Here is a 27,370-nt window from a genome sequence, read left to right as displayed (position 1 = left end):
GCTACAGGGAAAACCTCTGCCTCTTAAAATGGAATTATCTAGTTCCATAATGCAAGTGAGGCTAGTATAGTATTTTATAACAAACAATAAAACAATTTACAACACAGCCAAGAGAGGGAGGTTATGATCAGCTACAGTTTAACCTCTGTAGCAAAGTTCTCAACATAGTAGTGTATGTATGTTTAACATAACTAGGTCAAATTCTGGCCAATATGTAGTTTTTTGAAAACATAAGTTTATGTAAAATGGAAAGCCTGCTGAAAGGCATGTGATGATATACAAACAGGTATATCAATAAATATACATTGCATCCTGATCCTGAATGGCTTGCACCATCATGCTAATGTATAGGAACATTAAACTGAAATCAGACAGAAAAGTCACATTGCTCTCCTAAAAAAGGGAAAAATGCCTCGTCTATTTGCATTATCCAAGCTGCAAGAAATGCAAATAGGAAATAAAAATATAAATATTAAATTAAACTAGATTGCGTTTGATATTTTTGGAAATGGTATTAGTAACATTTATAAGGGCTATGCAAGAATATTTATTTTGTATTTATGTTACTAATATGGCTGTGGGTATGCACACATACACAACTATCTAACCTGACAATGTATTGAAAATTCTAACTCTTCATATTAAAAACACACCAGCTAAAGAATCTAAAGAGCCCCAAAAGTTGCATCTCTGCCCTTGAATAGCCATGCAGCAATGCCCAGCGATTACTCTGAGTCATATGTGGGGAGGAAGAGGTCTGTAGGAAACTGTAGCCTTTTAGAGGATCTGGAAGATAACTAATTCCTGGTAAATGTACTCAAACATGGTGATAAAAGCTAGAAACAGCTAGCAGGAAGAGGGGGCTGAATTTGATCGCTGCACCGAGCTCCACGCTATGTAACGCTACTGCAAAAATTGCAATTCCAATTATACATTAGATTCGACAAATCCAAATGCCACGGTAGCATAGTGTTCTGCCTCAGCTGAACAGGATCAGGGCTTAGTGAATGACTTCATGTTAGTGCATGATGGCATGGCACCGTCCTGTTGCAAAGTATAAAAAAATTCTTAATGAACCAGGACTTGTGGTAAAGGTGATATCTTTCATTAGACCAATTAGATTTTTGCAAAAAAAAAAATTCTCCAATTGCAAGTTTTGGGGCACAAGTACCCTTCTTTAGGCATAGGAGAAAAAATTGTAAAAGTTCTCCTGGGTAGAAATGAAGGTTCATTTTTCATAGGAGAGTTGAAGGTGAGGTAAAAATCTCCTGTTTGGAACAGATTTAGCTGCATATAAAATGAACTGTTCCAAACAGGAGATTTTACCACACCTTTAACTCTCCTATGAAATATGAACTTTCATTTCTACCCAGAAGAACTTTTACAATCTTTTCTCCTATGCCTGAAGAAAGGTGCTTGTGCACTGAAAGCTTGCAATTAAAGACTGTGGGGGTTGTTTGCAAAAATCTAGTTGGTCTAATAAAAGAGATCACCTCTACCACGAGTTCTGATTCCTTTTGCCTCTAGACCAATATGGCTACAACCTGGATACCTGAAAAAATTCTTAATACAGCTTGCAAAGAACAATTTTTCCAACTATTCAGTTGGTCTAATAAAAGATATCATATGTACCCAAATAACCTGGTCTGCTTATGCCCTTAGACCAACACAGCTACAACCTACATCCCTTAATACATCATAACAATAGTTCAGCATTAGTGTGATTGTTACTGCATGCAGTGCAGAGAAATACATGCTGCTCAAGTCCAAATACTGACCCTCTTGTTACATGGTTATTACCACAAGTACCTAAAAAGTGCAGGGCCACTTTTTTAAAACTGTGATCACACAAGGAAAGAAACATAAGAAAACTTTTCAGTAAATCAGATCACTAATATGCATTTTAAACATTAAATACAAATCAGTACATAACTTAGAGCCTACCCAATGGAGATCTCTTATCAACTCCACTAGCCGTCCCACACATGCTGAGCTGGGTCTGCCTGAAACCAGTCTAAAGAAGCAGTAAAAATCTGGGGTATCATCATTCTTTTGAATACATATTTACAAACCAGACTGTGGCTGTTAATGAATAGCCACTTTATCAAATGGAGTGCATATGCTGGATAGGCCACTACTGTCCCTGAGGAAATATAAATAACACCGAGGGCAAAATAGTGCCTTGCTATAGCTTCAAAAATGTGACTATGAGCCATGTTCAGGACATATGCCAAAGGCTGTCCCCTCCCCTGTGTCAACCCAGCTGTAATGAGTAGCTGTTCATTTGGGCTCAGGAATCAAAAGGTGGCTAGATGTGATGAGCCAAACCAGTCCCAGATGGGCACTGGCCACAGAAACGGACATGTCTTCATCATGTCAACGCAAAAGGTAGCTAGGGGCAAGTAGCTAGAGCAGCTTCTGGCATGAAAGTTAATAGTGGCCACCGTCAGTTCTCATATGTTTTTTATTTATTTAGGCACTGTTAATGTTAATCGTTAAATCACTACTACGGACACACTAACGTAACTTTAAAGGCCAAATTCTGCTCTCAGGTAAACACCTTAGACTCCCACTGAAGCCAGTGGGTTAAATTCACACCACTACAAAAAAAAAAAAAAATCACACACTGTTGTGAGTTACAGCATATATCTCCGAGTAGATTTGGCCCTAAGGCTCAGACTTAAAAGAAATTCTGACTGAGTACCTAAATCATGTAACCAAGTTGTTTCTGATAATCCTTAGAAGCCCCAAACTGAAATATGTTCTGCCTAGCCAATATTTTGGTTTCATTATAATTCAAGCATATTGGTGTGTTACTGTAGGTTCACTGGCATTGAGTTATGTTTTAAAAAAAGCATTTTGTCCCAAGATAAAAAATATAATGTTAAATAGACTAACAATGGACATAAAATAGGTCAAGCTTTTGAAGCATACAGTATCACTTTAACTCTACAAAATCAAGATATCTTAAAATTATGGCTTAAAATATACTCCTATAGTCACAGTACATCCCATTGTGAGACACTAAAGACAGCAGGATTCTACATAGCATAGTTCTGCAATAACAACATGGCACGGAATTCATTTTAATTTTAATTTTAACAGAGCGATTTTGATCCTGACATCAATTTTTATGTATTTTTGGAAGTATAGGCAAAGACCCTGATTTTTCAAAAATGGCCATTAATTTTGGGAAATTGGATTTTGGGGTACTTTGGCATAAGAAACCTGGGGCCTTGTTTTCAAGGTGGGAAACACCTACAACTCCAGCCAAAGTCGATAAGAGATACAAGTACCCAGTGCTTCTGTAAACAAGGACCCATGCATCCTAAATTGGGTTCCCAGAAATAGAAACTCCACATATTAGTGGGCTCTTGAAAATGTTGGCCTCTGTTCTCCAATTAGTCGGCAAAACCAGGTAGACATATGACTATTGCCCTAACACTGCAAACACATGCACAATTGAGTAACTTTACCACATATACAGACCCACTGACTTCCAGTGGGCTACTCATATCTGTAAATTAAGCAGGTACATAAGTACTCATCAGGGAGCATGTACTGAGACAAGATTATGCCCGTAAAAGAAAGTTTGTAAAATCAGATATGAATTTTCTTGCTTATGCACTTAAGATCCTTAATAATATATTAGTATAGATTTTTGCAGTTCTATACACTCACGTATATACATATATCTGTGTAAATAAATCATGTATGTATTACATGTACACACATACACACACACACACACAACATACATACACTTTTCCTCACACATTCAAATTCTTTATCTTTAAATACAATGCCTCATCTCAATAATCACTGGGATTTGGTACCAAGTTCTTCCAGGATTACAGAGCTATAGAAAAAGATACACTTTATATGGAAAAAGACAGTGAATTTCTGAACATTACAATCAAGCCTTAAAAGACACACCATGCTACCAGCTTTTCCAATTAGGAATCAGAACATTGGAATGAATCTGGTATAAATATGATTAATAATGGCAGCTTTTGGATAAGCATATTTTAAACAAATAAATGTGTGAATTATTTTAAATTCAAATTAGTAATAACTTAGGGTGAGCACAAAGTCATTTCCCACACAGATCACTGCTGCCCCCCCTTTTTTTTCTGTTCAAGCTCCTGCAGACGTTCCTCCCGGAATTGAGCATGCTGAGTTCCCACTTTGTGGGCTGTCTCTGTGGCTGCAATGTCAATCTGTGCATATCTGGTTGCTCCACTCCCTGAAACAAGAAACAAAACCATGAAATCTACTACAGGATCAGGCACTGCTTGGAAAAGCCAATCCAGAGGCCTTCTGTTCTGCCGAGTGCCACAGCTTTAACAGAAGTTGACGAGACTCCCACCCGACCAAGCCTCTAGCATGATGATTACAGCACTGTCCTGGGAAATCAAAGATGTGGGGTTCAACCCTTCAGGCTGAGGAGAGCAAGAAACTAGTCTCCCACTTCTTGGGGGAGTACTGAAACCACCAGGCAACACCTGCTGGGTATTTATAGAAGGTAGGAAGGTAGGAAATGACTGTGGATCCTAAGTAGACAAAAGTGCCTCTCTGCACTCCAAAAGCTCAACAGAAGGGTAGGAATTTCAGAGACACCCCTGTGCTGAGAGCTGCCAGTAAGACTACATCCATAGGAGCACAGCCGTGCAGTATGTGATGCAGCAGACTCATGTACAGTGCCACATACCACACGTTCAGTTGTTCTCTGCACTGCAAGGGAGCACCGTGGAGGGGTTTTTTGACCCCTGGATATCCAGGGATCAAAAGAACAGCCAAGAAAAAAGCGGAGTAGAGCGCACAGCAGCAGCATGCACTACCAACAGCTAGAGCCTAGCTGGCCAGAGCCACGTGCCGTCGCTGGCCGGGCTCCATGCAGCAGAAGTGACATGGCTGCGGCCCCGGGAGGCCTCCAGCAACCCAGGTAAGGCTGCTGTGGTCAGCCTAGTGTTGGCCCCAGCTTTCCCTACCCCATCCGGTGTAACTTGCCATGCACCAGAACATGCGTAGCATGGGGCACTGCCGCTAGTTGTCCCAAGGGAACCAAACGTCCACGCACATCTGGCCATGGCCTAGGATACCCTGGATAGCTGCCCACTCAGTATACAGGATTTTTTGGATCCTCCATCTGAGAAGCCCAACTTCTCCTGTACACTATAAATGCGGCCTATGCACATAATACTGCCATTCCAGAGACAAGGGGCCTCAAGTTAGACATTACAGGTCCTAACTTGTCTAAGGCTAAGAATGTATGTTAATTTGTCCTTAGAGTTGTTATGTTTGTCCTGAAACAAAAATATCCTAGGACTGGCATGTACACTAATCAGAGTTTAGTGAACAGCTGAATAGAGTGCCACTTTTCTGCCACTGATTCAATGACACAATCCTAGGACAACTGTACAGACAAACTTTGCAATATCCTGGGATAAATTGTGACTACCTCTTATCCAGGAAACTCTTTTTAGGCTTTACCCAAGGACAACTGATATGGACATCTGTATGACTGCACTTGATTTATCCCAGAATAAATGTGATGTCTGTTTGCAGTTTAAATCCTTCATTAGCTCTAACCCTAAAACCCTTTTGTGGATTGGGGCTAGATCCAATCAAGGATTCCAGTTCCTAATTTTAAGGGTTTGGCTCCTGGAGTAGAATTTAAAACCCAAAGACATACAGGGCCCAAATTTTGCTTCTGAGGCTAAAAACAGACATGCAGTTTGATTTGTATCAGTTTTGTGCTGCATCAGATCCAGAATTTATAGACAGCTAAACTCAGTTCCTGCATTAAGTACCAATGAATTATTTCCATTAACACTTTGCCTCAGAACAAACAAAGCTAATTCAAATTAATTGCCATTTAAGCCTACTGTGTAAATGGCGGGGCCATGTCTGTTTTGATGCCAGTCACATCCTGACCTAATCCGTTGTCTGTTTTTAGTCAATTTAGCTTCCACTTCCTTCAAAGGTAGGCTCTCAGAAGAGGTGCTCCTTCTCTACTTCTAAGGCACCTGGATTTCCTATTCTCCCATTGGACAATCTAGGGTCATTCACCAGAGGCTAATCCTATTCTATGCTACAGAGATACATAGCTTTCCCTAGGAAGACCCCTGCACAAATTACTGGGTTCCATTACTCCTGTAGTCAAAAGCTCTAGGGAGATGGGATCTAAATATCTTCTCCCCATCATGCATGTAGTTTACCTCCCTTATTATTTAGCAGTGACTGCAATGATAGGTTTACCTCTTATGCCTGGGCTAGGTTCTTGAAGCTCTAGTTCCATATAGTGAAGCTGTTTCTTTGATGTAGGGCTGACAGGGATGTTAACATAGGTTGCCATCTCACTGCGGGGTCGATCAGATGCAGAAAGATCTGTTGAATAACCTACTGCACCGCCTAAAGGAAAGGATGCATAATTTTGGATTAAGCTCATAACTATTAAAAATCCGTGTTATGAAAGTACATCATTTTCAAGAATGTTTTGTAAGTACTCAGCAAAACAACCAGCCTTCAAGTTGCAATGCTTAACTACTAGGGGACTGGTACATGATAGGGTAGGCCTGGGGAAAATTAGATATGTAAGGAAAGGAACCTCGGATCAAGAAGACACCTAAGCTCACCGAAGTGAAATGAAAAGGGACAAAGATAAGCACCTATTGCTGGATTCATAGATTGTGAGGCTGGAAGGGATCTCAGAAGATCATCGGTTCCAGCCCCCTGCATTCCCTGGATAGCTAGTACCTCCCTCTGCATAGGGTCGTCAGCAAGGAGCCCATGCCTGGAACTAGGCCACGAAACCTGTTTTTCCTGCCTATGAAAAAGCAGAGTGAGACTCCAGAATAGCCAGTAGCCTAAAGAGTAAAGGATTCAGCTGAGATATGGGCTCATGGTTACTATACTGGGCTAATGGCTGCCATCAACTCCTACCATGGGCAATAGAATTTGAGTGTGCTCCAAATCCTGTAGGAGGCACCAAACACTCTCAGGTGAAGTGCTCATATCCTACAAACTGGCAGAGGGTATGAAATTAAACTGTGAAATAAACCAGTGTATTAGAGTTTTTTATTTTATCTGATAGTGCCTGGAACCCTGTCTTCACGTCAAAATGTTTTTTTGAAAAACACATTTTAAAACATTTGAACACTGAATTTGATCACTGAAAGAATTCGTATTGCTAGCACACCTTTAATCCATGCTGCTCTAATTTTCTTCTTGCCAATTTCTTTCTAACAATAGTCTTTTCACACTTTACCAAATGATTTAATATCTTATTATCTTGCACGCAGATTTCAGAGCTAGCTGTCTAGAACCAGTACAAGCTACCGTCATAATAACATATTTACATTTTCCACTAAGTCTGTAGGAAAAATATCTTTTGCAGGCATACAAATGAATCACAGAAACAAGCACTCTGCTGGCACTAGGCATGCTTGAGAAAAGAATTCTAAATCAAATGAGAGGTAAGAAGATGCTTCAGTATGGTTGCACAGCTGTTCCAGGGGAAGAATTTTGCCCAAAGTATGCCACGTCTGTCATTTCTATAGTCCATCTCAAATGAAAATGTAAAATGCAATACCGAACAAGGAATTGCAAATCATTGCCTGTACATTCTCTGAATTGTAAGAGCGAGCATTCTTTGAATTGTTGGAGTGTTTCAACACTGGAGGGACAGAGACGCAACTTACAGATTTACTCCTTGCTAATTCACCATGATTTTTTGTTCTCTATCATTTACTGTTTGCAAGAAGCCATGTTAAAAAAACACTATTATGGGTCCAAAGTCAAGCACTCAGCAGCTAGGAATGCTTGAACTGGAGTTCCCAGTGCAACTTCAGTTTGTGTATATGCATTTGACACACTATTTATCTCTATAACCACACATTGGTTTTCAGTGTAGTCCATGCCCCGCAACTCCCAATCTCAGCCTCTCCTTGTGTTTCAAATCCAAGACCCACTCAACTAGCTTCGCTTTCTCTCTCTGCCAAGTGCATCATCAGACTCCATACCCAGTCTACCTTTCAGTACCCAGCTTTTCTTCCCTTTACATTGTGTGATGCACTGCCTGGGGGCTGGCAGGAGAAAAGAATGGGGGTGGCTTTTGGAGCAGAGGAGCATTACCAGGAGCAGCTAACAGATGGCAAAACTTCAGAATAAAGGGTAGCTCAATTGTAGCTCATAAATTGGCTGAAGGGCTGCACCCAGAGAGTAGCAGTGGACGGTTCTTTTTCGACCTGGAAGGACGTGGGCAGTGAGGTTCCCCAGGGCTCAGTCCTCAGGCCCGCATTGTTCAATATCTTCAACGGCAACTTAGATGAGGGGGTGAAAAGCACCCTGTTCAAGTTCACAGTTAACACAAAGATGCGGAGAGAAGTGAGCACACAAGAAGAGAGGGGTAGGCTACAACTAGATCTGGACAGGTTACAGAGGTGGGTGGATGAGAATAGGATGGGTTCCAATACGGACAAGTGCAAGGTGCTGCACCTGGGGAGGAAGAACCAGCACCATACCTACAGGCTGGGGAACTCTCTTCTCAAAAGCACAGTGGCAGAAAGAGATCTTAGAGTCATTATCGATTCCAAGATGAACATGGGCCACTAGTGCAAGGACACGGTCAGTAGAGCTAACCGCACCTTGTCATGCATCTACAGATGCATCAAAAGCAGGGCTAAGGAGGTGATGCCCCCCTCTATGTGACATTGGTCAGGCTGCAGTTGGAGTACTACATCCAGGTCTGGGTGCCACACTTCAGGAGGGATGTGGCCAGCATCGAGAGGGTCCAAAGGAGAGCACTCGCATGATCAAAGTGCACCAGAACAGGCCCTACAAGAAGAGGCTATGGGACCTGAACCTGTTCAACCTTCACAAGAGGAGGCTCAGAGGGGACCTGGTGACCATCTATAAACTTGCCAATGGGGACCAGCAGGCAATGGGAGAATCCCTTTTCCCCCCGAGAACTACCAGGAGTAACGAGGAATAATGGCCATAAATTGACCGAGAGTAGATTCAGGCTAGATATCAGGAGGCGCTACTTCACAGTCAGGGCAGCTAGGGTCTGGAACCAGCTTCCAAGGGAAGTGGTGCTGGCTCCTACCCTGGGGGTTTTCAAAAGGAGGCTAGACAATCACCTAGCCAGGGTTGTTTGACCCCAGCATCCTTTCCTGCCCAGGGCAAGAGGTCAGACTTAATGATTTGCTTAGGTCCCTTCCGAACCTACCAACTATGAAACTATGATGGAACATCACGACTATAAAAGAGAAGAGAGAGTTGTTAACACCTGTGAAATGAAAAGTTTAGAAGGGGTCTAGTAGATTTATAATGAGCTATGAAGTCAAGTGATTCCCTCAGCCCTGCCTGACTCGAAATGCTGCAACTGGCTTTAAACTTTGGGTGGAGCAGGAATCTAAAAGGGCTGCAACTGCACCACTGCTCCCCCACTGGATCCACCCCTGAGAGCAACCATTACAGAGAAAAGCTAGGCCCCCGTAAGTCTTGGCTGAAGCATGCTCAGTGCAGATAGCATACACACAATGAGGTCACAGATAAGAACCATGAGAAATTCAAATTTAAAGTCTCTGAGTAATCTATGAGTTTTCAAAGGCTTATACCTCAACCACATTTTGGCAGATTTTCACATGAGAAGACACTTCTGATGTGAAATCTATGTGCCTACTCCAAAGCATTCAGACACTACAGCTGCTCAAAGAAAGGAAGCTGAAGTGGACAAAACACTGCATTTCTCCCCTTCATCTTATCCTTAGAAATGGCTGAACCAGCTGAATGTTTCCAAAAGGGTTTAGTCTGAGCAAAATGATAGCATGGAAACATTAAGCCTGAATTGTTAGACCTTAGATACCAGTTATGGATTGTCATGAAAAAGTAGAGAATCTTGAACTGCATTTTGCATGTATGTGTGCATGAGTGTGCATGTGTGTGCACATACACAAAACTCTCTCTCTCTATATATATATACACATATATATGCAGCTGTTATACTATGGGGTTTGGGTGAAATCTCAATGAATCTAAAGGGTAGAACCACTGCACTTCAAGATAAACACAAGAAATCATCAAGCTGGACCCAGAAAATAGAAACTATAACAGCTACTGCCAAACACAATCACAGAACAGAAGCTGAGCTATGTCTCCAAAGAGTTTCTCTGAAAACTAACACAGTGAAAGCGGGAACTGGGGCATGAAGATGTAAAGCAGTGTATGCCTGCATTTTTGAGTGAACCAGTAGAAATATAAGGAGCAAAAAATGTCTAGAATGAGCCAGAGAAGCCCTGATGGTATAAGCCTGAGGAAAAAGCCAGAAAACACTCTTATTCCTTAGTTTCTGTTGTGTTCAAGAAAACAGGACTTTATATATTCTTCGTAAATATACATGATGACATCAAAGAAACACAAGACTTCATCACTGATCTGTCTTCCAGTAAGTTCCAAAATTGGCTAACTACACAGTAAATGGAGTGAAAATACATAGATTCTCCAAGAAGACATCAAAGGGATTTTAGAAAGCAGGAGTGCATGGTCAGAGCAATGGGTGAGAAAGATGATTTCAGTATTGGCTTTCTGGGTAGACTGGAGATGGAAGGTCTAGGGAGTAGAGCTTGATGTCATCATAGCAGAAGACACATTGAACATGACCAAATTGTGAGGAACAGTTGCATTTCAGAGATTCTGTAGAAGAAAAATTGGCAGGATTTATCAATTGCCTAATACAAGGGGAGAAAGAAAATGAAGCTGAAATTTCTGCCGGTGGGTTTTGTGGATGAGAAGAATGGTGTTGTCAACAGTGATGTAGAAAGGGGAAAGTTGGGATGAACTGAAGAAAAAACAATGCATGCCACTGGGTCTTCTATTTCTGAGTTCTGTGAGAACAACACCGTTGGCCTTTTATAAAAGAACTTACTTAGACAAATTTGCTACCTTCTCATACAATTGTTTATAAATCTGTTCACTCACCAGGTTCTTCAGTGCCAGAAGGGGTTCCAACTTCTGCAGGTAGTGCTATCAATTCATATCCACTTCTAGGACCTAGAGCACAGAAAATAATTCTAACAGATCTGGCCCCATTGTAAGAAGTAATTTAAACAGCAATAATAGGCACATTATTGCTTTCTTTCAGTTTTGCAGCACATCCTCTAAATTATAATGCTAAAAAAACCAACTGAAGATCTAAATCTGGGCACTGCACAAATACTGACACTTTCTTGGAGATGTACATGTTTTCTAATGAGCACAGCTGCAAGGAAATCAGGGCTAAAACCATTTGAAAAGTTTTCAAACTGAGGGCCACTGAAGTTCAGCAACTGTTTTGTCATATGTTGGAGCAGGAGCAATGCTGAAATTTAAGTGTATGATTCAGTAGAGGGTGGGTGGATTATCTTGGAAGCCCCTTGTTAAAATTCCACCTCCAGGGTAAGGGATGATTTATCTCTCTATGATGGTGTTCACCTCTTCTGTGGAAATTGCTTAAATCATCTGGCTCAGAGCTGGTTTGACTGGCCAAGTGCAAATTTGCCATCTTTGGAATAGATAAGATTGTTTTAAATATTCACTGTAATATACATTCTCACAGGAAGATACCACTCTCTCACCCTACAAGGTCTTCACATGCCACACAGTTCAAATTAGGCAAGCTGACAACTACAGTAAACTACTGGAATAGTTTTTGGCTACAAACATTTGCAGTTTAATATGCTTGTTTTGCTGGTGTTGCTATCTCCTGCCTCCATTGTTATAGAGAACTATCATGAAATGGGACCTTTTTAATTTCTCCTCACTCTTGTGCATGATTTGTCATAGCCTACAGTGGAAATGTTGTGTGAGAGACCACTGATAAAATACTGGCAACATTTCAAGGATGTGAATAACACTCCCGCCTGTGCTTTGACAGTTATCCCATCTGTCACTGCCTTTTCTAAGAAAATTTTGCACACTGAAAAGAAAAATAAGGCTATATGCACATATAAAGTCAGAAAATTTCGCTACTTTGAAAAATGATTTTAAGGGAAAATGTGCACACTTTTATGTACACACATAGCTAAACTTATTATACCTACCAGCTTGCAGAGTGTGCCCTTTATGTACTTTGAGAGCCACAGAAGCTGTCATGACAGAAGAAGCACCTGTTTTTAAAGAGAGATCTGCATATTAATGCTAAATACCCTTAGTTATTATTAGATGTGCTATGCCTGTGAATTATAAGTAGATGTTTCCAAATAGATTACTCTGATAAAAAAATAATAATGTGGAGGAAATACAAGCCACTGGAGTTTTGCATTCTCATAACATCTTTTTCAAGTTGCTCATTGAAATTTCCATCCTGTAGCTGTGATAATTAGTTCTTCTGCTGTCTTTCCTTTGGAACAAAGAAGTTTCTAGGTGCCAGATTCTGCTTTTGTTACCCCGTCAGTGCAAATATTCAGTGAGGGAGGCGGTCAAACATATAAAAGTGGAGGGAGTTTTTCCACACATCACCTGTTCTGGGGTAGCTGTCCCACAGCTAAGTGGAAGCTAAACAAATGCAAAAACTTTTCTCTCTTCATTGAAATCTAAGTTACTGCAGTTTTTCTACCACTTGCCATGGGGTGAAAGATTGCATACACGCAGTTACTCTGGAGCAGTTCACACAAGAAACTTCCAAAACTTCTACATGGTCCTAAATTGTTCATGTATTCACACAATGAGATATTATTCAATATGGGTAAGAGTGACAGAATCAAATCCAGGGTTGTGGACTGTTGCTACAACTCATAATGTGTCTGCATTTGTTCAACACAACATTCAGAGAAGTATTTAAGGTTTCACCAGGCCTGATTGAAAACCCACAAAGGGCAGGCAGAACAGCATTATGTTTCCAGGAACTCACAATCAAATGTTAATATTGACATAATGAACAAGCAGCTAAAAAATGATGGAAAGGGCATGTTTATACTTCACTGGGCACAGCTACACGAGATGCTAAAAACGCAGTAGACTACTTCTACTGCTCATTAGCACATCACAGCAAAAGCCCTGATAATGTACTAATGCACAGAAGAATCAGTTTACTGCACATTAGTGCCACCTAACAGACATGCACCAGCACTGATGCGCAATAGTGTTGATTACAGTGCATTAAGTTAGTACCTGTTATTACGGGTCCTAAACTTAGTACACTGTAATTACAGCGCATTAATGCTAAAATATCTTCACCATTAATTTTATGTATGCAGGCCTCAACAGATCACCCAAACTTATTAAGTGGCTCTCTAAATAATCAGCAATCCCTAATTTAGTAGCTGATGCTAATTGACTTCTCAGGCACTGCAATTGCTAATGCTAATTGACTGATGATAATACTAATTGACCTCTCAGACACTAATTGTTAATGTTAATTGACTGATGCTAGAGCGAATTGACCTCTCAGGCATTGCAATTGCTGATGCTAATTGACCTGCTTAGGCATTGCAATGCCTAAAATTTAAGTGCCTTGCCCCAGGAGGTGATCCAAATCAAGAGGTTAAATACCTACGCTTAGGTGCCTTTAAGGGAAATCTAGATTGCCTAGACACTCAGTAGGGAGAGGCCTATAACTAGCCCATAAGCATGCTACACATAAGATAGATTTAAAATTTCCACTCCTCCTCCTGGCCTAGGTACCCAACTCAGGGCTGCAAGGGACCTGAACTTCCCAGACATCTGCTGGGAGGAGCAGTCAGCCAAGTCTGATCACTCACGTCGGTTCTTAGCCAGAGTGCAGGACCTCCATCTAACCCAGGAGGTGCACAGTCCCACCAGGGGAGACGCCTTGTTGGACCTGGTGCTGGCCACGGGTGATGACCTGGTGAGGGGGCTGCGGGTGATGGGCCACCTGGGAGACAGTGATCATCGCTTGCTGGAATTCACCATCCAGCGTAAGGTGGCAAAGGGCTGCAGCAAGGCAACAGCCCTAGACTTTAGGAGGGCTGACTTCAACAAGCTAAGGAGGATCATTGGGGAAGCGCTGAGGACCCAGAGGGGAAGGGAATCAGATGTCGAAGGTGAGTGGTTGCTCCTTAAGGAGACGATCCTCCATGCCCAAAGGGAGGTAATCCCAACAAGGGTCAAAGGGAGCAGGAGGGCACATAAACCCCCATGGCTCACTAAGAGCATCCGGGAATGTCTCCTTGCTAAAAGGGAGGCATATACCCAATGGAGAGATGGGGTCATCACCAAGAAGGACTATGTTACAGTCGCCCGAGGATGTAGGGGGGCAGTCAGGAGGGCCAAGGCAGAGTTGGAGATAGGACTAGCTTCCCGGATTAAGGACAATAAGAAGTCCTTCTTCAAATACATAGGGGGTAAAAAGAGGGTCCCGGGTAATGTGGGGCCCCTGCAGGACACGATGGGCAACTTAGTCATCACGCCAGATGACAAAGCTAACAAATTTAACGATTTCTTTGCCTCTGTCTTCCTAAGTAGGGACCAGTTCAGCCACCTCCCTGCTGGGCCCCCCTCGGGCCCCGGGAGAAACACGCCTGGGCCAGGGGTTAGCGAGGAGTTAGTTAGGGTACTTCTGGAGAGGCTGGACGTGTTCAAGTCCGCTGGTCCGGACGATCTTCACCCTAGGGTTCTACAGGAACTGGCCGAGGTCATTGCGGGACCCCTGGCGCGGCTCTATGAGCACTCGTGGTGCTCTGGCGAGGTGCCGGAGGACTGGAAGAGGGCCAATGTGGTCCCTATCTTCAAAAAGGGAAAAAAAGAGGACCCGGGAAATTACAGGCCAGTTAGTCTTACCTCAATCCCGGGTAAGCTCTTTGAAAAAATTATCCTGGCACACATCCAGGAGGGCCTTGCAGGGGAATGTACGCTCAGGGGCAACCAACATGGGTTCATCAGTGGCAGGTCTTGTCAGACCAACCTGGTGGCCTTTTACGATCAGGTCACCAAATCATTAGACGCAGGGGTTGCTGCGGATGTAGTCTTTCTGGACTTCCGGAAGGCTTTCGACACTGTCTCTCACCCTGTCCTCATCAAAAAGCTGGGAGACTGTGGTGTCGATGCCCACACGGTCAAATGGGTCGCCAACTGGTTGGAGGGCCGCACCCAGAGGGTGGTAGTGGATGGGTTCTTCTCGACCTGGAAGGACGTGGGCAGTGGGGTTCTGCAGGGCTCGGTCCTCGGGCCCGCACTGTTCAACATCTTCATCAGTGACTTGGATGAGGGGGTAGAAAGCACCCTGTTCAAGTTTGCTGATGACACTAAGATGTGGGGGGATGTGGGTGCACTAGAAGGGTGCAATAGGCTACAAGCTGACCTTGACAGGTTGCAACGGTGGGCGGATGAGAATAGGATGGGGTTTAACACTGATAAGTGCAAGGTGTTGCACATGGGGAGGAAGAACCGGCACCACACTTACAGGTTGGGGAACTCCCCTCTTGCCAGCACGGAGACGGAAAAGGATCTTGGAGTCGTCATTGACTCCACGATGAACATGGGCCGGCAGTGTGGGGAGGCAGTCAAGAAGGCCAACCGTACCCTGTCATGCATCCACAGATGCATCTCGAGCAGGTCCAGGGAGGTGATCCTCCCCCTCTGTGCGGCACTGGTCAGGCCGCAGCTGGAGTACTGCGTCCAGTTCTGGGTGCCACACTTCAAGAGGGACGTGGACGATATGGAAAGAGTTCAGAGGAGGGCCACTCGTATGATCAAGGGTCAGCAGGGCAAGCCTTATGAGGAGAGGCTACGGGACCTGAACCTGTTTAGCCTCCACAAGAGAAGGTTAAGGGGGGACCTTGTGGCCTGCTACAAACTGGTCAGGGGGGATCAGCAGGTATTGGGGGAGTCCCTGTTCCCCCGTGCGCTGCCAGGAGTGACCAGGAATAACGGTCACAAGCTGGCGGAGGGTAAGTTTAGATTAGATATTAGGAGGCGCTACTTCACAGTCAGGGCGGCTAGGGCCTGGAACCAGCTTCCAGGGGAAGTGGTGCAGGCTCCTAGCCTGGGGATTTTTAAAAGGAAGTTAGATGAGCACCTTGCCGGGGTCATCTGACCCCGGTGCTCTTTCCTGCCAAGGCAGGGGGTCGGACTAGATGATCTACCTAGGTCCCTTCCGACTCTAGCTACTATGAAACTATGAAACTATGAAACTTCTATTGTATCATTATCCAAATCACTGAAAAGGAGATGCCTATCTGAACCAGAATGCCTTAACTGACAGCAGCATTAGGTTCAGACCTAGGTTTTAGGCCCACATTGCCTGAGGACGTTGACGACATGTAGGGGATGCACGTGGGTGCACATGCACCCCCTGAGATTGGCCTCCACTGCCACTGCTGGTGGCACCTGTGGGCGGTTACCACTTGCCACCACCACCCCCCCACTTGCCACCGACACAGCCAGTGGCATCTACAGGCAGCACTCACCATCACCCCACTCGCTGCTGTGCCCCCCAGCCTTGGGAGGCACACAATGTTCATGCCTGAGGAGATCCAAACCCATACATAATTTACTTCTTAGGGACTGCCCAACCACCAAGCAGTCGACTAAATTGTTTCCGCCTTCCTCTCCCCACTTCCTGTTGAAACAGACCCACAGTGCAGACAAGAAAATAAGATTTATGGGGCCAGAAAAAAAGAAGTGTGTTTCTATAACCTAACAGTTATGGATCTCCCCTGAGAGCAAGGGAGTCTTGAGTTCTGGTCTTTGCTGCCAGAATTATTTTTGTACTTTAACCAATGACGCTCTAAGCTGCATAAACAGTACAGCAATCCAGTAAGCTGGTGTGTAATTAGACAGTCGCTCGTTTAAAAACAGGAATATTCTCCTGTTAGTTGTAAACCTGTGTCCTGCTAATTTCAGTGGGTGTCCCCTAGTTTCAATCTTCTGGGATTTGGTGAATAAGCGTTTCCTGCTTACTTTGCCCGTGCCCTTCATGATTTCATAGGACTTCTCTCCCACCCCTTTTTTCAGCCTTTTCCTTTCGCAACTGAAAAGTCCTAGCTTTTTAGTCTCTCCTGGTATAGCAACTGCTCATAACCCTGATCATCCTGGCTGCCCCTCTCTGTACCTTTTCTAATTATATTAAATCCTTTTTGCGATGTGGACACCAGAACAGCACACAGATCAAAATGTGGATGCACCATGGACTTGTATACCAGCATTACAATATGTTCTGTTGTTTTCAATTCCCTTCATAATGATGCCCAACATTTTGTGGGTTTTTTTTTTTTTTGGTTGCTGCTGCACATTGAGCTGATGTTTTTAGAGAACTGTCTGTGATGACTCCAAGGTCTCTTTCCTTCTAACAAATGCTTCCGAACCCAGCATAGTGTACATATAACTGAGGTTACTTTTTCCCCATGTGCATTGCCTTGCACTTGTCAACCTTAAATTCCAGCTTCTCTCAACTTTGTGAGATCGTTCTGCAGCTCTTCTTCATCAGCTTGGGATTTGACTGCCCAGAACAATTCAGCATCATCTGTCTAAGCCAAGATGGGCCTGAGCACTTCTCACCTACGACCTGCTCACCTGGACTCGCAGGCATATTACAGATCCAAAAGATCACTGAACAAGATATGCATGAAGCATCCTTCTGAGGTTGCTGTCAAGCCTTCACTCTGGTGTGCTTCTGAGCAGCTGCTGGCATGAGCTGAAACTGGTCTAGTCCTTGATTGGACCATGTCTGCAGCCATGGGCCGGACATGGCTTGGCCTGTCCTGGCCAAGATACACCACTGCAACAGTGCAAGCAAGCCTGTGGAGGTCAATTAGAACGGGGTCCTTAATCACTAAAACGGTTTGTTCCAATGAGACCTCTCACATGAATAAGCCTTGCATAGCAACTATGGGCTCCACAGTTTGGACCAGAGTAATTGCCAGATATTTTTGCATTGTGACAGCTTTCCTTTTCCTTCTCTCACTTCCCAGAGCCTAAATATGGCCTCCTGTGCACCCTCAAGACATTGCGACATGCTTTCTGCAGATGGCAGTTCCACTTTTTCAGGAGAGAGAGTTACAATTTTAAGTAGTGCCATGATAACTGTCAGTTTCCTCTTCACATCAGAACTGAGTGAGGGGTTTTTTGTCTGGAAGCTTGTGCAATTCTAAAGGACTTATCCGTCAGGAGAGGTGAACTTTGAAACAATGTTTTAAGAGCCATGGAAAGAAACCTGAAAAGAGCCTGACATTTTATTAAATTATCAAAGAGAGAAAATAAGCAATTGCAATATTGAAATCCATTTACAATTAAATTGAGATTGTCCTCTTCTCTGACTGCTTTAAAAAGAGAAAACAACTTGTGGCATTTCACTGTGAATTGCAATCTGATGAATAAGGGACAGATGTGTTGTAGAACCTCACATGGCATTTTCTTGAGACTTTGAACTCCATACTGCCAGAACGTGTGCTAATGGAGAATGCTGGCACACGTTCTGCAGCCAAACTTGTCCAAAGATGTGATCTCCTCCTGCACCTCCTCTTGATTTTTCTTGGTCTTTGTTGTTGGACACCACGATACTTCTTGACAAAAACAAATGGGGCTGCTTGACAAAATAATTTCTTTAAGAGTTTAAAGCATTCATCTACAGGAGAAGCATTTATTTTCTGCCATCAAACTCTCCTTCTGAGCAACTGCTGGGGATATATTTAAAATGTCTGCTGGCCTGCATTCTAGCCTCATCAGAAGTCCCTGCTTTATGCCTCATTTATCAATGAGCAGAATATTTTGTGGTGTTTATACTTAAGGGAAAATGCATAAAAACAGGGAAAAACTGAAGAGAGATGCTGAAAATTAAATATAAATGTTTTCATTGAAATCATTCTAATGACATTACCAAATTATGCTACTTATTTTAAGGCCACTCAAAATGCATTTGCACAAGCTACATGTACACCACCAATTTTTCATTTGCAACTTAGGCAGCAAGTTTTAAACACTGAGACTGCTAGAGTGTCTGAAAAAGTCCTAACATACAGGAAAGAAAAACAGTTGACATTCTAAGATACAAGTTTTTACAACAGATGCCTTTAGTATACTTTTACGAATATAGACAAGTCAAAGACACATGTAAACCAAGGCCCTTTAAATATTATTAATCAATCACCCTGTTCTAATAAACTGTCCTATTTACCATGGAAAGTACATTCAGAAGACAATCCTTAGTAGCTTCAGTAAAAATATCCTATCATTTACTTTGTCTTCTCTCACCTCAAAAACACTCAATACATTTCTTGCAATATTTTGGTTGCTTTGTCACAGCATCATAGAAAATCAGGGTTCGAGGTCACCTAGTCCAACTCCTGCTCAATGAAGGACCATCCCCAACTGGATCATCCCAGCCAAGGCTTTGTCTACCCAGGTCTTAAAAACCTCCAAGAATGGAGAATCCACAACATCTCTGGGTAACCTGTTCCAGTGCTTTACTACCGTTCAAGTAAGAAAGATTTTCCTAATATCAAACTTAAACTTCCCTTGCTGCAACTTGAGACCATTGCTTCTCATTCTATGTCATCTTCCACAACTGAGAACAGTCTAACTCCATCCCCCTTGTAACCACCCTTCAGGTAGTTGAAGGCTGGTAACTAAAACAGTATGGACTTGATGCATCTCTGACTGTTATGTAAATAAGGAGTAAATCCTTAGTAAATGGAATTACTCCAGAAGCTAATTTTTGAAAGAGAAGAATTAGAGTGAACCATTTGTTAGCAAAAATGTGTTCCAGAAATCCTCTTCTTCCATCATAAACGCTAAGTTGCCAGACAATGCTACTAATTTACAGCATCCATTCCCACTGTTGTATATATAACTTTTATCTGCGTTAGATTTCTCTCTTCTTTGTTTCCTTATCTACATAAGAACAATTTAACCAAGATACCACATTCATAATTAGCATCCTGACATTTCCGTTCAGTTCCACTCCATCGCATTGTTTTGTCCTTACTCACTTATTCAGCCTCCCAGAACATTTCAAGTCAAGCTTTGTGTAGGTGTTGAATAAAAAGCAGAGGAGTTGTTATATGGTAGCAATCTCTATACCTGATGACTTTTCTCACTTGAAAGATGGAAAAAAGATAGTTGCACACACAAGAATTAGAAAAGCTGTAACAATCACCCAGTCTAATTATATTCAGGTTTATTTCTCCCAGGCAAGGGTGTTTTCCGCTAATATTCCAGTTAAGCTCCTCATTTTGCAGCGTGAGGATAAAATTCTGGCTGGCTCTTCTGAATAAAAAAGATGGGAGTATTATGGATAAGCCTCCACAACTTTGTGCCCAAACATAGGTCCTAGTCCAAAGGTACTGCATGCTGATACTTCTTGAAAACTGGTTTGCTGCCTACCCTCCCAATTGGTCATTTAGGCATCTCCACTTACACTCCCAAGGGACTCCTGAGGCCCAGATCCTAATTGGTCACTTAGGCATCTCCACGTGGCTTTGAGACATCTAACAGTTAGGTGCTTGAAGGAAAATGATCCAAATAGAGAGGGCTGAGCACCCACAAGCTCCATATTATCCACAGAGACTTGAGTGCCTAGGCTCTCCATGCCAAGGACAGGAAGATGTAGATGCCTCCAAAGAGTAATTTATACAGATTGTAAGTGGTCAAAAGGAAGTGCACAGTAGTGTCTGACATCCTGATCCCCAAGTTAAACATAGCCTACTTGAGATCCAGGCTGTCTAGTCCCTCTTCTCAGAGAAGGTACCTAAACTGATTGCTAGTAGTGATGTCACCAAACTTTTGCCTGAGAGATAAATGATTAAAGCACTTACCTGGGAATTGGGAGACCTAGACACTTCTAAACCTGAAGGAGTTGAGACCCACATCTGCTACTTTGCAAGTCAGTGTCTTGACCACCAGCCTATGGGCTAGTCTGGGGAAAGATATTCTGCACCTTTCTTGTCGAAGCTGGGACACTGTGACTGCGAGTCCTAGCATCGCAGTGCTTGAGCATACCCTGCCCCCTGGAAGCCGTAGGCACTCTCCAAACCAGAAGTACAACAGTGATGCTATTCCACACTTTACCCTCCCCTGCATCCATTCTCAAGCCCTCAGGCAGGATCACCACCACTATCTTGCAAGTGAATGGATCAGTGCCCTGTGGAGACTTAGGCAACCTTTGGGGTGGAATTCAATTTCACTTTACATACCCAAGTGGACCATTGACCTTTGGGTAAGTGGCATTCTCAGTACTGGTTTACAGTTTGCAAGTCTGTTATTTGTGCAGCTTGGATAAGTGTCTGCACAGCTACTAAGGATGTGCAGTAGGCTATGCAGGTATGCAGCTATGCATACATGTACCCAGGGGCAGATCCAGAGGCAGGGGCACTGACAGTCACACCCCCATTTAAGACCATGCCATGGGAGAAGCAGCCAGGGACTATTTAAAGTTTCCAAATCAGGTAATAATTCCCCTCCTCTCCACTCTGTACTGAGTACCACAACCCCTCCCCTCTCCCTCTAATTCCACCCCTCCCTTGCTTACTGCTGCCACTGCTCCCACTGTTTATGACTGCCCCAGGGGCAAGGTAGCTCCAGGACTGCTCCTGCACCACTCCAGCCAGGCTGCATGGGAAGCCAGGCTCAGCCTGGGACACTGGTAGCAGTGGGGGTGAGTGGGGTCCTCCTCCCTGCCCATTCCCCCCAAGTGCTTCCCTCCAGCCCAGGAGCAGAAGCACCTCTTGCAGCACTGACCACTGCTCCTGCACCCCCATTACAAAATCCTGGATTCATCCACACATGTACGTGAGAGTAAGTGTAATTCAGTCTCTCTTTCTACTCAACATAGGTAACATTTAGTTTGTTTTTTAAGAGAAATGCAAGAAACAATTTCAAAATAGTCTTATTCTCCTCCTTGCAGTATTTTTCACTATGTAACACAATTAGGAATGACATTTAAACAAAAGTTTTATGCACTGAGATACTGTGATCAAGTTTGGCTGCGTCATTGGAATAAGACACATTTCTTTTCAGCATCTGAGTTTACTATTCAGGGTATGTAACCAAATAGTAGGAAGGGTGCATCACCTCTTACATGCACTAGCAATTAACTAACAAATGCTTAATCAATTGCGTTTATAGAACGTATGCATTTACAGCACTGCCAGGATGTCTACATTCAAAGAAGGAATTTGCATGGATAATTACCTAAATTCTTTATGAGTATCTTAATTCTCAAGTCACAAAGTAACAGGCATGTAACTAACTGAATTGTTACATCTGTAGGTAACAGATTGTATATCCAATTGCTCAGGATGTGTACCTATTTTGGCAGGTACCTCTGCAAACCAATGCATGAGTACTTGCCTCTAATTAGGTTATTTTCTCTACACTCCAGTGGTCAGAGGCAGCTTGAGTTTGGCAGCAAGAAGTGAAAGGCAGGGGATGAAAACAGAGCTAAAGACATTAGAATAAAGAAATAGAGAAAAGCTCTAATGAGGTTCCCTAAGCTTGTTGGAGTTGCAATTCTTTGAATTACTCTTGGGTAACAACAGACTTCCAGCACATGACCTGAATTAAAGATGAAGAAAGCAAGGTAGCTGGATGCCACCCTATCTCTTTTCAAAGCACTGCAACACCTCAAATTCAGTTACATTTGATGCAAATACAAAGACAGTACAGTTAAAGGAAACCTTTTTCTGAAGATGATAAAGGAAAGAAAGAAAGTGTGTGGGTTTCTTCTTTCATGAAGAGGAAAATAATATGGAATTTAAGAAGAAAGTCATTAAAGATGTGCTTATAAAAAAAGTTGAAGGGATGAAGGCATCACAAAAGAGGCTTAAAAAAAGGGAGACGAAGGAACAAAAGCAAGAAAGAGATTCTGCATGGACTTTAGAAATGTCCTTACCTTCCTTTGCTACTCTCGGCTGTTTGGTTCTCCATGAGACATTCTTTATCTTTCTCGCTAGTTAAATTCAAGTCACCATGTTTCTTTACCTTGCTGATTCCTTCTTCTTTCTGTCAGAGGATGAGTTATATGGATCTATTTTCAATTAATTTTCCTGTTGTGTATCTGTGCTTGGGTCAGTGACTTCCAAATCTTCTGTGCCTTTAAAGAAAGGTTCCATTTTCTTACTAAGTGAAAGTTTAATTGTTGTTTTTAAGAGAGTTTTGCATCTATTTCTCCTTTTCTTTGTGTTCAGACTGATAACAGGGAAAAAACTATGAGTTACTCTTAATGATGCATTTATAATAAAGCTGAATGACTCTGCTGTTTGCAAACTCCAGCAAGGTTTTTCTTTAGGAAGACAGCTCTTTTAATTGTAGCAGAACTCTCCATTTCACAGACAGGTTGAACGCCTGAACTGCAGCAATGGGTTTATATAATGTACAGTTAGATCTGCTTTCTTTACACGAAGAAGCATTTCTTGTAGATCTAGCCAGTAATGCATTTTCTTTGCAAAAAGACAACGTTTCTATATATTTAAAGACTACAGTATGCTCTAACTTTTGGTATTCAGCTTCACTAGTGGTATTACGTTTTATGGTCCCATTGACAATTTTACTAAGTTAAATCCTGTTTGTACTGTTGAAGTTCTCATTTGCCTATACAAGGCTTTTCAAAAATTTTTGGGACTAAATGGTGATATCCTTACTCATGCTAAGTAGTAATTTATATTCTGAATACCCCTTTTGCTGTTACATCTACAAATTATTCCATAACTTCATAATATCTTCACTGTAAGAACAGGCTTTCTACATAACCTTTTTCAGTACATAATAAAAAACCAAAATTAATGGTGCCTTTTCCAGGAGATGGCCTCTTTTTGGCTGATACAAAATGTGTTTCTACATGCATCTACAAATTAACTGTGAACACAATTCCGTGTATATGTACCTTCAGCTACTTGATAGCAGGCACACATCAGACAGTTTGAGGTACTAAAAGTTGCTAAATGAAAATATGAATGGCAAAGTTCAAGTTGCCACCAATAAAGTAATCTTTTCCAAAGGTTCCATTTAAGCCAACTTGTTCACCTGTAAGATACTGAAGGTACAAATATTAGCTAACTCATTCCCCTGCACGGGAAATCGCAGAGACAGTAATCTGTGTACCAACATTTGCACCAACAGTTCTTTTGTTATGGGAAATAATACAGACCCAAATACTACAACTACACATTTGCAACTAACCCTACAAAACAGTGCAGTAAAAGGAAAGACAGCGAAGTTAAAAACAACACTCCATATCCTGCTTTCAGTAAGAGCTGTATACTTCTAGAGCAACTCCATGAACTTCAGAGGAATAATGGAAAAAAAAGTTTTGCCTTGTAAATGCATTTTCTCTTCCTAATACAATGCAAGTGATTTTCTCCAGAAAGATTTTTCTGATATTAGGAACCCCATTTGATTTGCTCATAGTATAAGTTTATTATTATCATACTATAGAATTCAATAGGTCCTATTAACACTTTATAAGACAAGTTTCCTTTTGTATTTCCAGAGCTATTTAAAACTGATTAAGAGACATAAATGTGTTATAAATTGTTGGAAACAGCAAACCTGTTATGAGCCCACTAGTCTCCCAAGGAAGTAAAGGGAATAACCAGAGGATGAGGATGGTGCAGATGTTAAACAGCTTTTTTGCACCAATCTGCAGAAGAGATCAGTGTACAGACATTCTTTATTCCTTACAAAGAATAGAAGTGAGGTCCCAGCAGGAACTGAAAGGGGGAATAGAAGGAAGCTAGGGCAATATGGTAAATTAGACAGAGCTAGTTTACTGACAGAGAGACTTTCTGTGAAAAAGTATGTCCTGTTACTGAATACTGTCATGTGTCATTTATCATCCCTTAAAGAAGCTAAGGACATAGTCAGCCTTAAGTGTCATATTTTAGCTACTTTTCCAGATTTTGTAAACCAATATAGTATCTTTGGCATAAGTGAAGCTGTACACTTTGCTATAATTGGGGATCTACCCTGGGTTTGTGCATGTGTTAAACAACCTGGATGTGTATATTATCAACAGCAGTATGTATAGAGTGAAAGGAAGTGGGTGTGGGTTTGGGAAAGCTTGGGTGGGTGGCAAGTGACTTAGCTGCTAAAAAGGGTTAACTGGTGATGTGTTTGACTTTTCTGACTGTGTTGGTAGGAAATGTATTCAAGCAACCTTACCACTCCAGGGATAATACCAAGCTTGTGAATTCCTTAGCTGCGGTAAGTAGCAACTGAAGACCCTATAGATTTTAATATACTTTACGGAAATATTAAATCATATATGGCTGTGGTAAAAGACCCAACTGCAGAGGATCCTTTTCAACAAGAGCCATGATGCTGCAGCCCTCTATCTGCCCTTTTAGCATATTGGCATTACAAATGTTACTTTCATTAAAACAAATCATTACTGGTTCCTACCTGGAATTGCTGGTAAGACTCCAGACTGTAAAAGTGATGTTCCCTAAAGAAAACATAAAAGTTTAGAATTAAAATCCTCTTCATGAGGAACAAAGGCAACAGAAAAGTACAATCAGCATTGTATATGGTTTAACAAGCATTTCAGAATCCAGATCAGAAACAATAATTCTTTTGAAAATGTGTTTCAAAAAAAAAAAAAAGTATAATGTGTTTAAAATGTAATTTTAAGCCTAACTTACTTTGCTTTGACTGCTTTGCAAGATTGATTGATCTATCTATCTAGCTAAAAGCAGGGCCAACACTATTCCTTATCCAACCCAAACCAAAGGAAGATTTTTTATCCCTTACTTATTAAACGTTTATTCAGTGCTTTGAAAAGCACTGTATACATGTTACTTATTTATTGTTGCCTCCTTCCAATAACATTCCAAAACTTCAAAATAATATAATCAATTTTAATATCAGTACAGTGGTTAACTTTTAATAGACAATGGGTGCATCTACACATCTAATTAGGGCAAAGAAATAAACTTTGGTACTAGCAGCCAGCCCCCACACTGAAGCACCCTCATGCCCCAGCCAGCTGTCAGCACCTACGTACGCATTGCTCTGTAATAAAAAAACTCCACTGCAGGATAGTACTTGTATGTATAAGCAATACCTTGCTGCAGCATTTATTAGTTTACTCCAGGCTAATAGCCCGGTACATCTAGATGAAAGATGTTTGCTGCAGAACTAATTAGTTTACTCTGCAGTAAACATCTGATGTAGACAAGCCTAGTATTTTCTAATAGTTGATGCATAGTTGTACAGGAGATGCCCACTAATCTCTTATTCCAAGAAAGGGAGCTACTGTGTAATCTCAGATAGCCCTGTGTATTGGCAGCAAATATTTATTTTTTAATTATAACTATTTCATAGATACTTGAGTCACTCCATATAGAATAGAACACATCATATATGCATGGTGTTAGACTTTCCCTTTGGAAAGAAAGACACTCATATAAGGAAAGCAAGGATATTTATGTAGCTTTTTACTTTTTTTTGTAATGGATTCTTGTAACCACTTCTGGAAACTGTGATATACATATTGTTTATGGCAGGCCTTTAAAATTCTGAATCTACTACAGCTAAAGCCATGCTTTTTATTTGGCCCCATGAAATGTTATACGTGTTTTGCTGATAGAATCCCATGGAAGAAAATGCAATTTCCATACTATCCTATCCCTTAAGACATTTTTTGCTTGGACAGATGATAAGCCTGTACAACCAAAAAAACAGGAGGTGCCAATAGCTCAAGTCTGAACTGCAATGCTGAATGGCATATGGTTCAAACTCCACTCATAATGAAGGTTTTGTATATAATATAATCTGGTTTTACACTTCTTTTAAAAAATGCCAGCATGGCAGGTAGCAAACAAGGATGAAAGTATAAAACTGAAAATAGACCATAAGCTGTTTGAAGCAAGGACTATCTTTCTATTCTACATTTATTCAGCACCAGACACAGTGGGACTTAGGTTCACGCTGCACAGTTACTAGATGCTGTAGTCATATGCATAAATTAGCACAAGTATCTGAGTAATTAATAGTAACTGATTTGTTATAGTTTATATTTAAATTGAGGTCATTATCTGAAAAGTGTCTTTGGTACTTTCTTACTAAATAGGTTTGCTCTCCTGCACATTCAAATCATAGCCGTTCACTTTCCTAATGAAAATAAGTTTTGTCATGTTTAATCCCTGTCAGCACTGCAGAGGCTTAATGGTTCCAGAAGAATAAGCAGGAGTCTTTGATGAATGAGCCAACTGAAATTTGTTCACTACATTTCAGTAGTAAAACAATTGCCTTTTGTTGTTGTGTGATACTATGCGAGTCAGAAAGAATTCATCTTGACTTTCCATTCTCTGGATGAGTTTGCAAGTTCTAGATGCCAGAAAAACACCTCTTATTTTTTAACCTGTATACTAAACAAAATTGATGGGAAAATTTTGGAAAACTTCAAAAACGTACTGTTTTATAAGTTTGTGCAATT

General features: G+C 41.7%; 1 protein-coding gene across 7 annotated transcripts in view; it reads right to left on the bottom strand.

Annotated features, from left to right (window-relative positions):
• Positions 1 to 1,389: 1,389 nt before the first annotated feature.
• DOK7 (docking protein 7) overlaps positions 1,390 to 27,370 on the bottom strand; it is a 104,397-nt gene continuing 78,416 nt past the window's right edge. For 5 of the 7 annotated variants that reach the window (XM_090035493.1, XM_090035497.1, XM_090035499.1 and 2 more), the window contains 5 exons: positions 25,336 to 25,378; positions 12,084 to 12,149; positions 10,984 to 11,055; positions 6,262 to 6,414; positions 1,390 to 4,246 (listed from right to left, as the gene is read on the bottom strand). In XM_090035493.1, the coding sequence (XP_089891619.1) occupies positions 4,110 to 4,246; positions 6,262 to 6,414; positions 10,984 to 11,055; positions 12,084 to 12,149; positions 25,336 to 25,378 (471 nt within the window). In that variant the 3' untranslated portion in view covers positions 1,390 to 4,109. Of the gene's footprint in view, positions 4,247 to 6,261; positions 6,415 to 10,983; positions 11,056 to 12,083; positions 12,150 to 22,828; positions 23,030 to 25,335; positions 25,379 to 27,370 lie in introns of those variants that run through there. The other 2 variants (XM_090035495.1, XR_016440678.1) reach the window with 2 other exon arrangements.

This window comes from Crocodylus siamensis, chromosome 2 (assembly GCF_052110815.1).
Source record: "Crocodylus siamensis isolate JL-2025a chromosome 2, ASM5211081v1, whole genome shotgun sequence".
Taxonomy (NCBI): Eukaryota; Metazoa; Chordata; order Crocodylia; family Crocodylidae; genus Crocodylus; species Crocodylus siamensis.
Note: the sequence above shows the minus strand (reverse complement) of the source record. Positions and strands in the feature narration are given on the sequence as shown.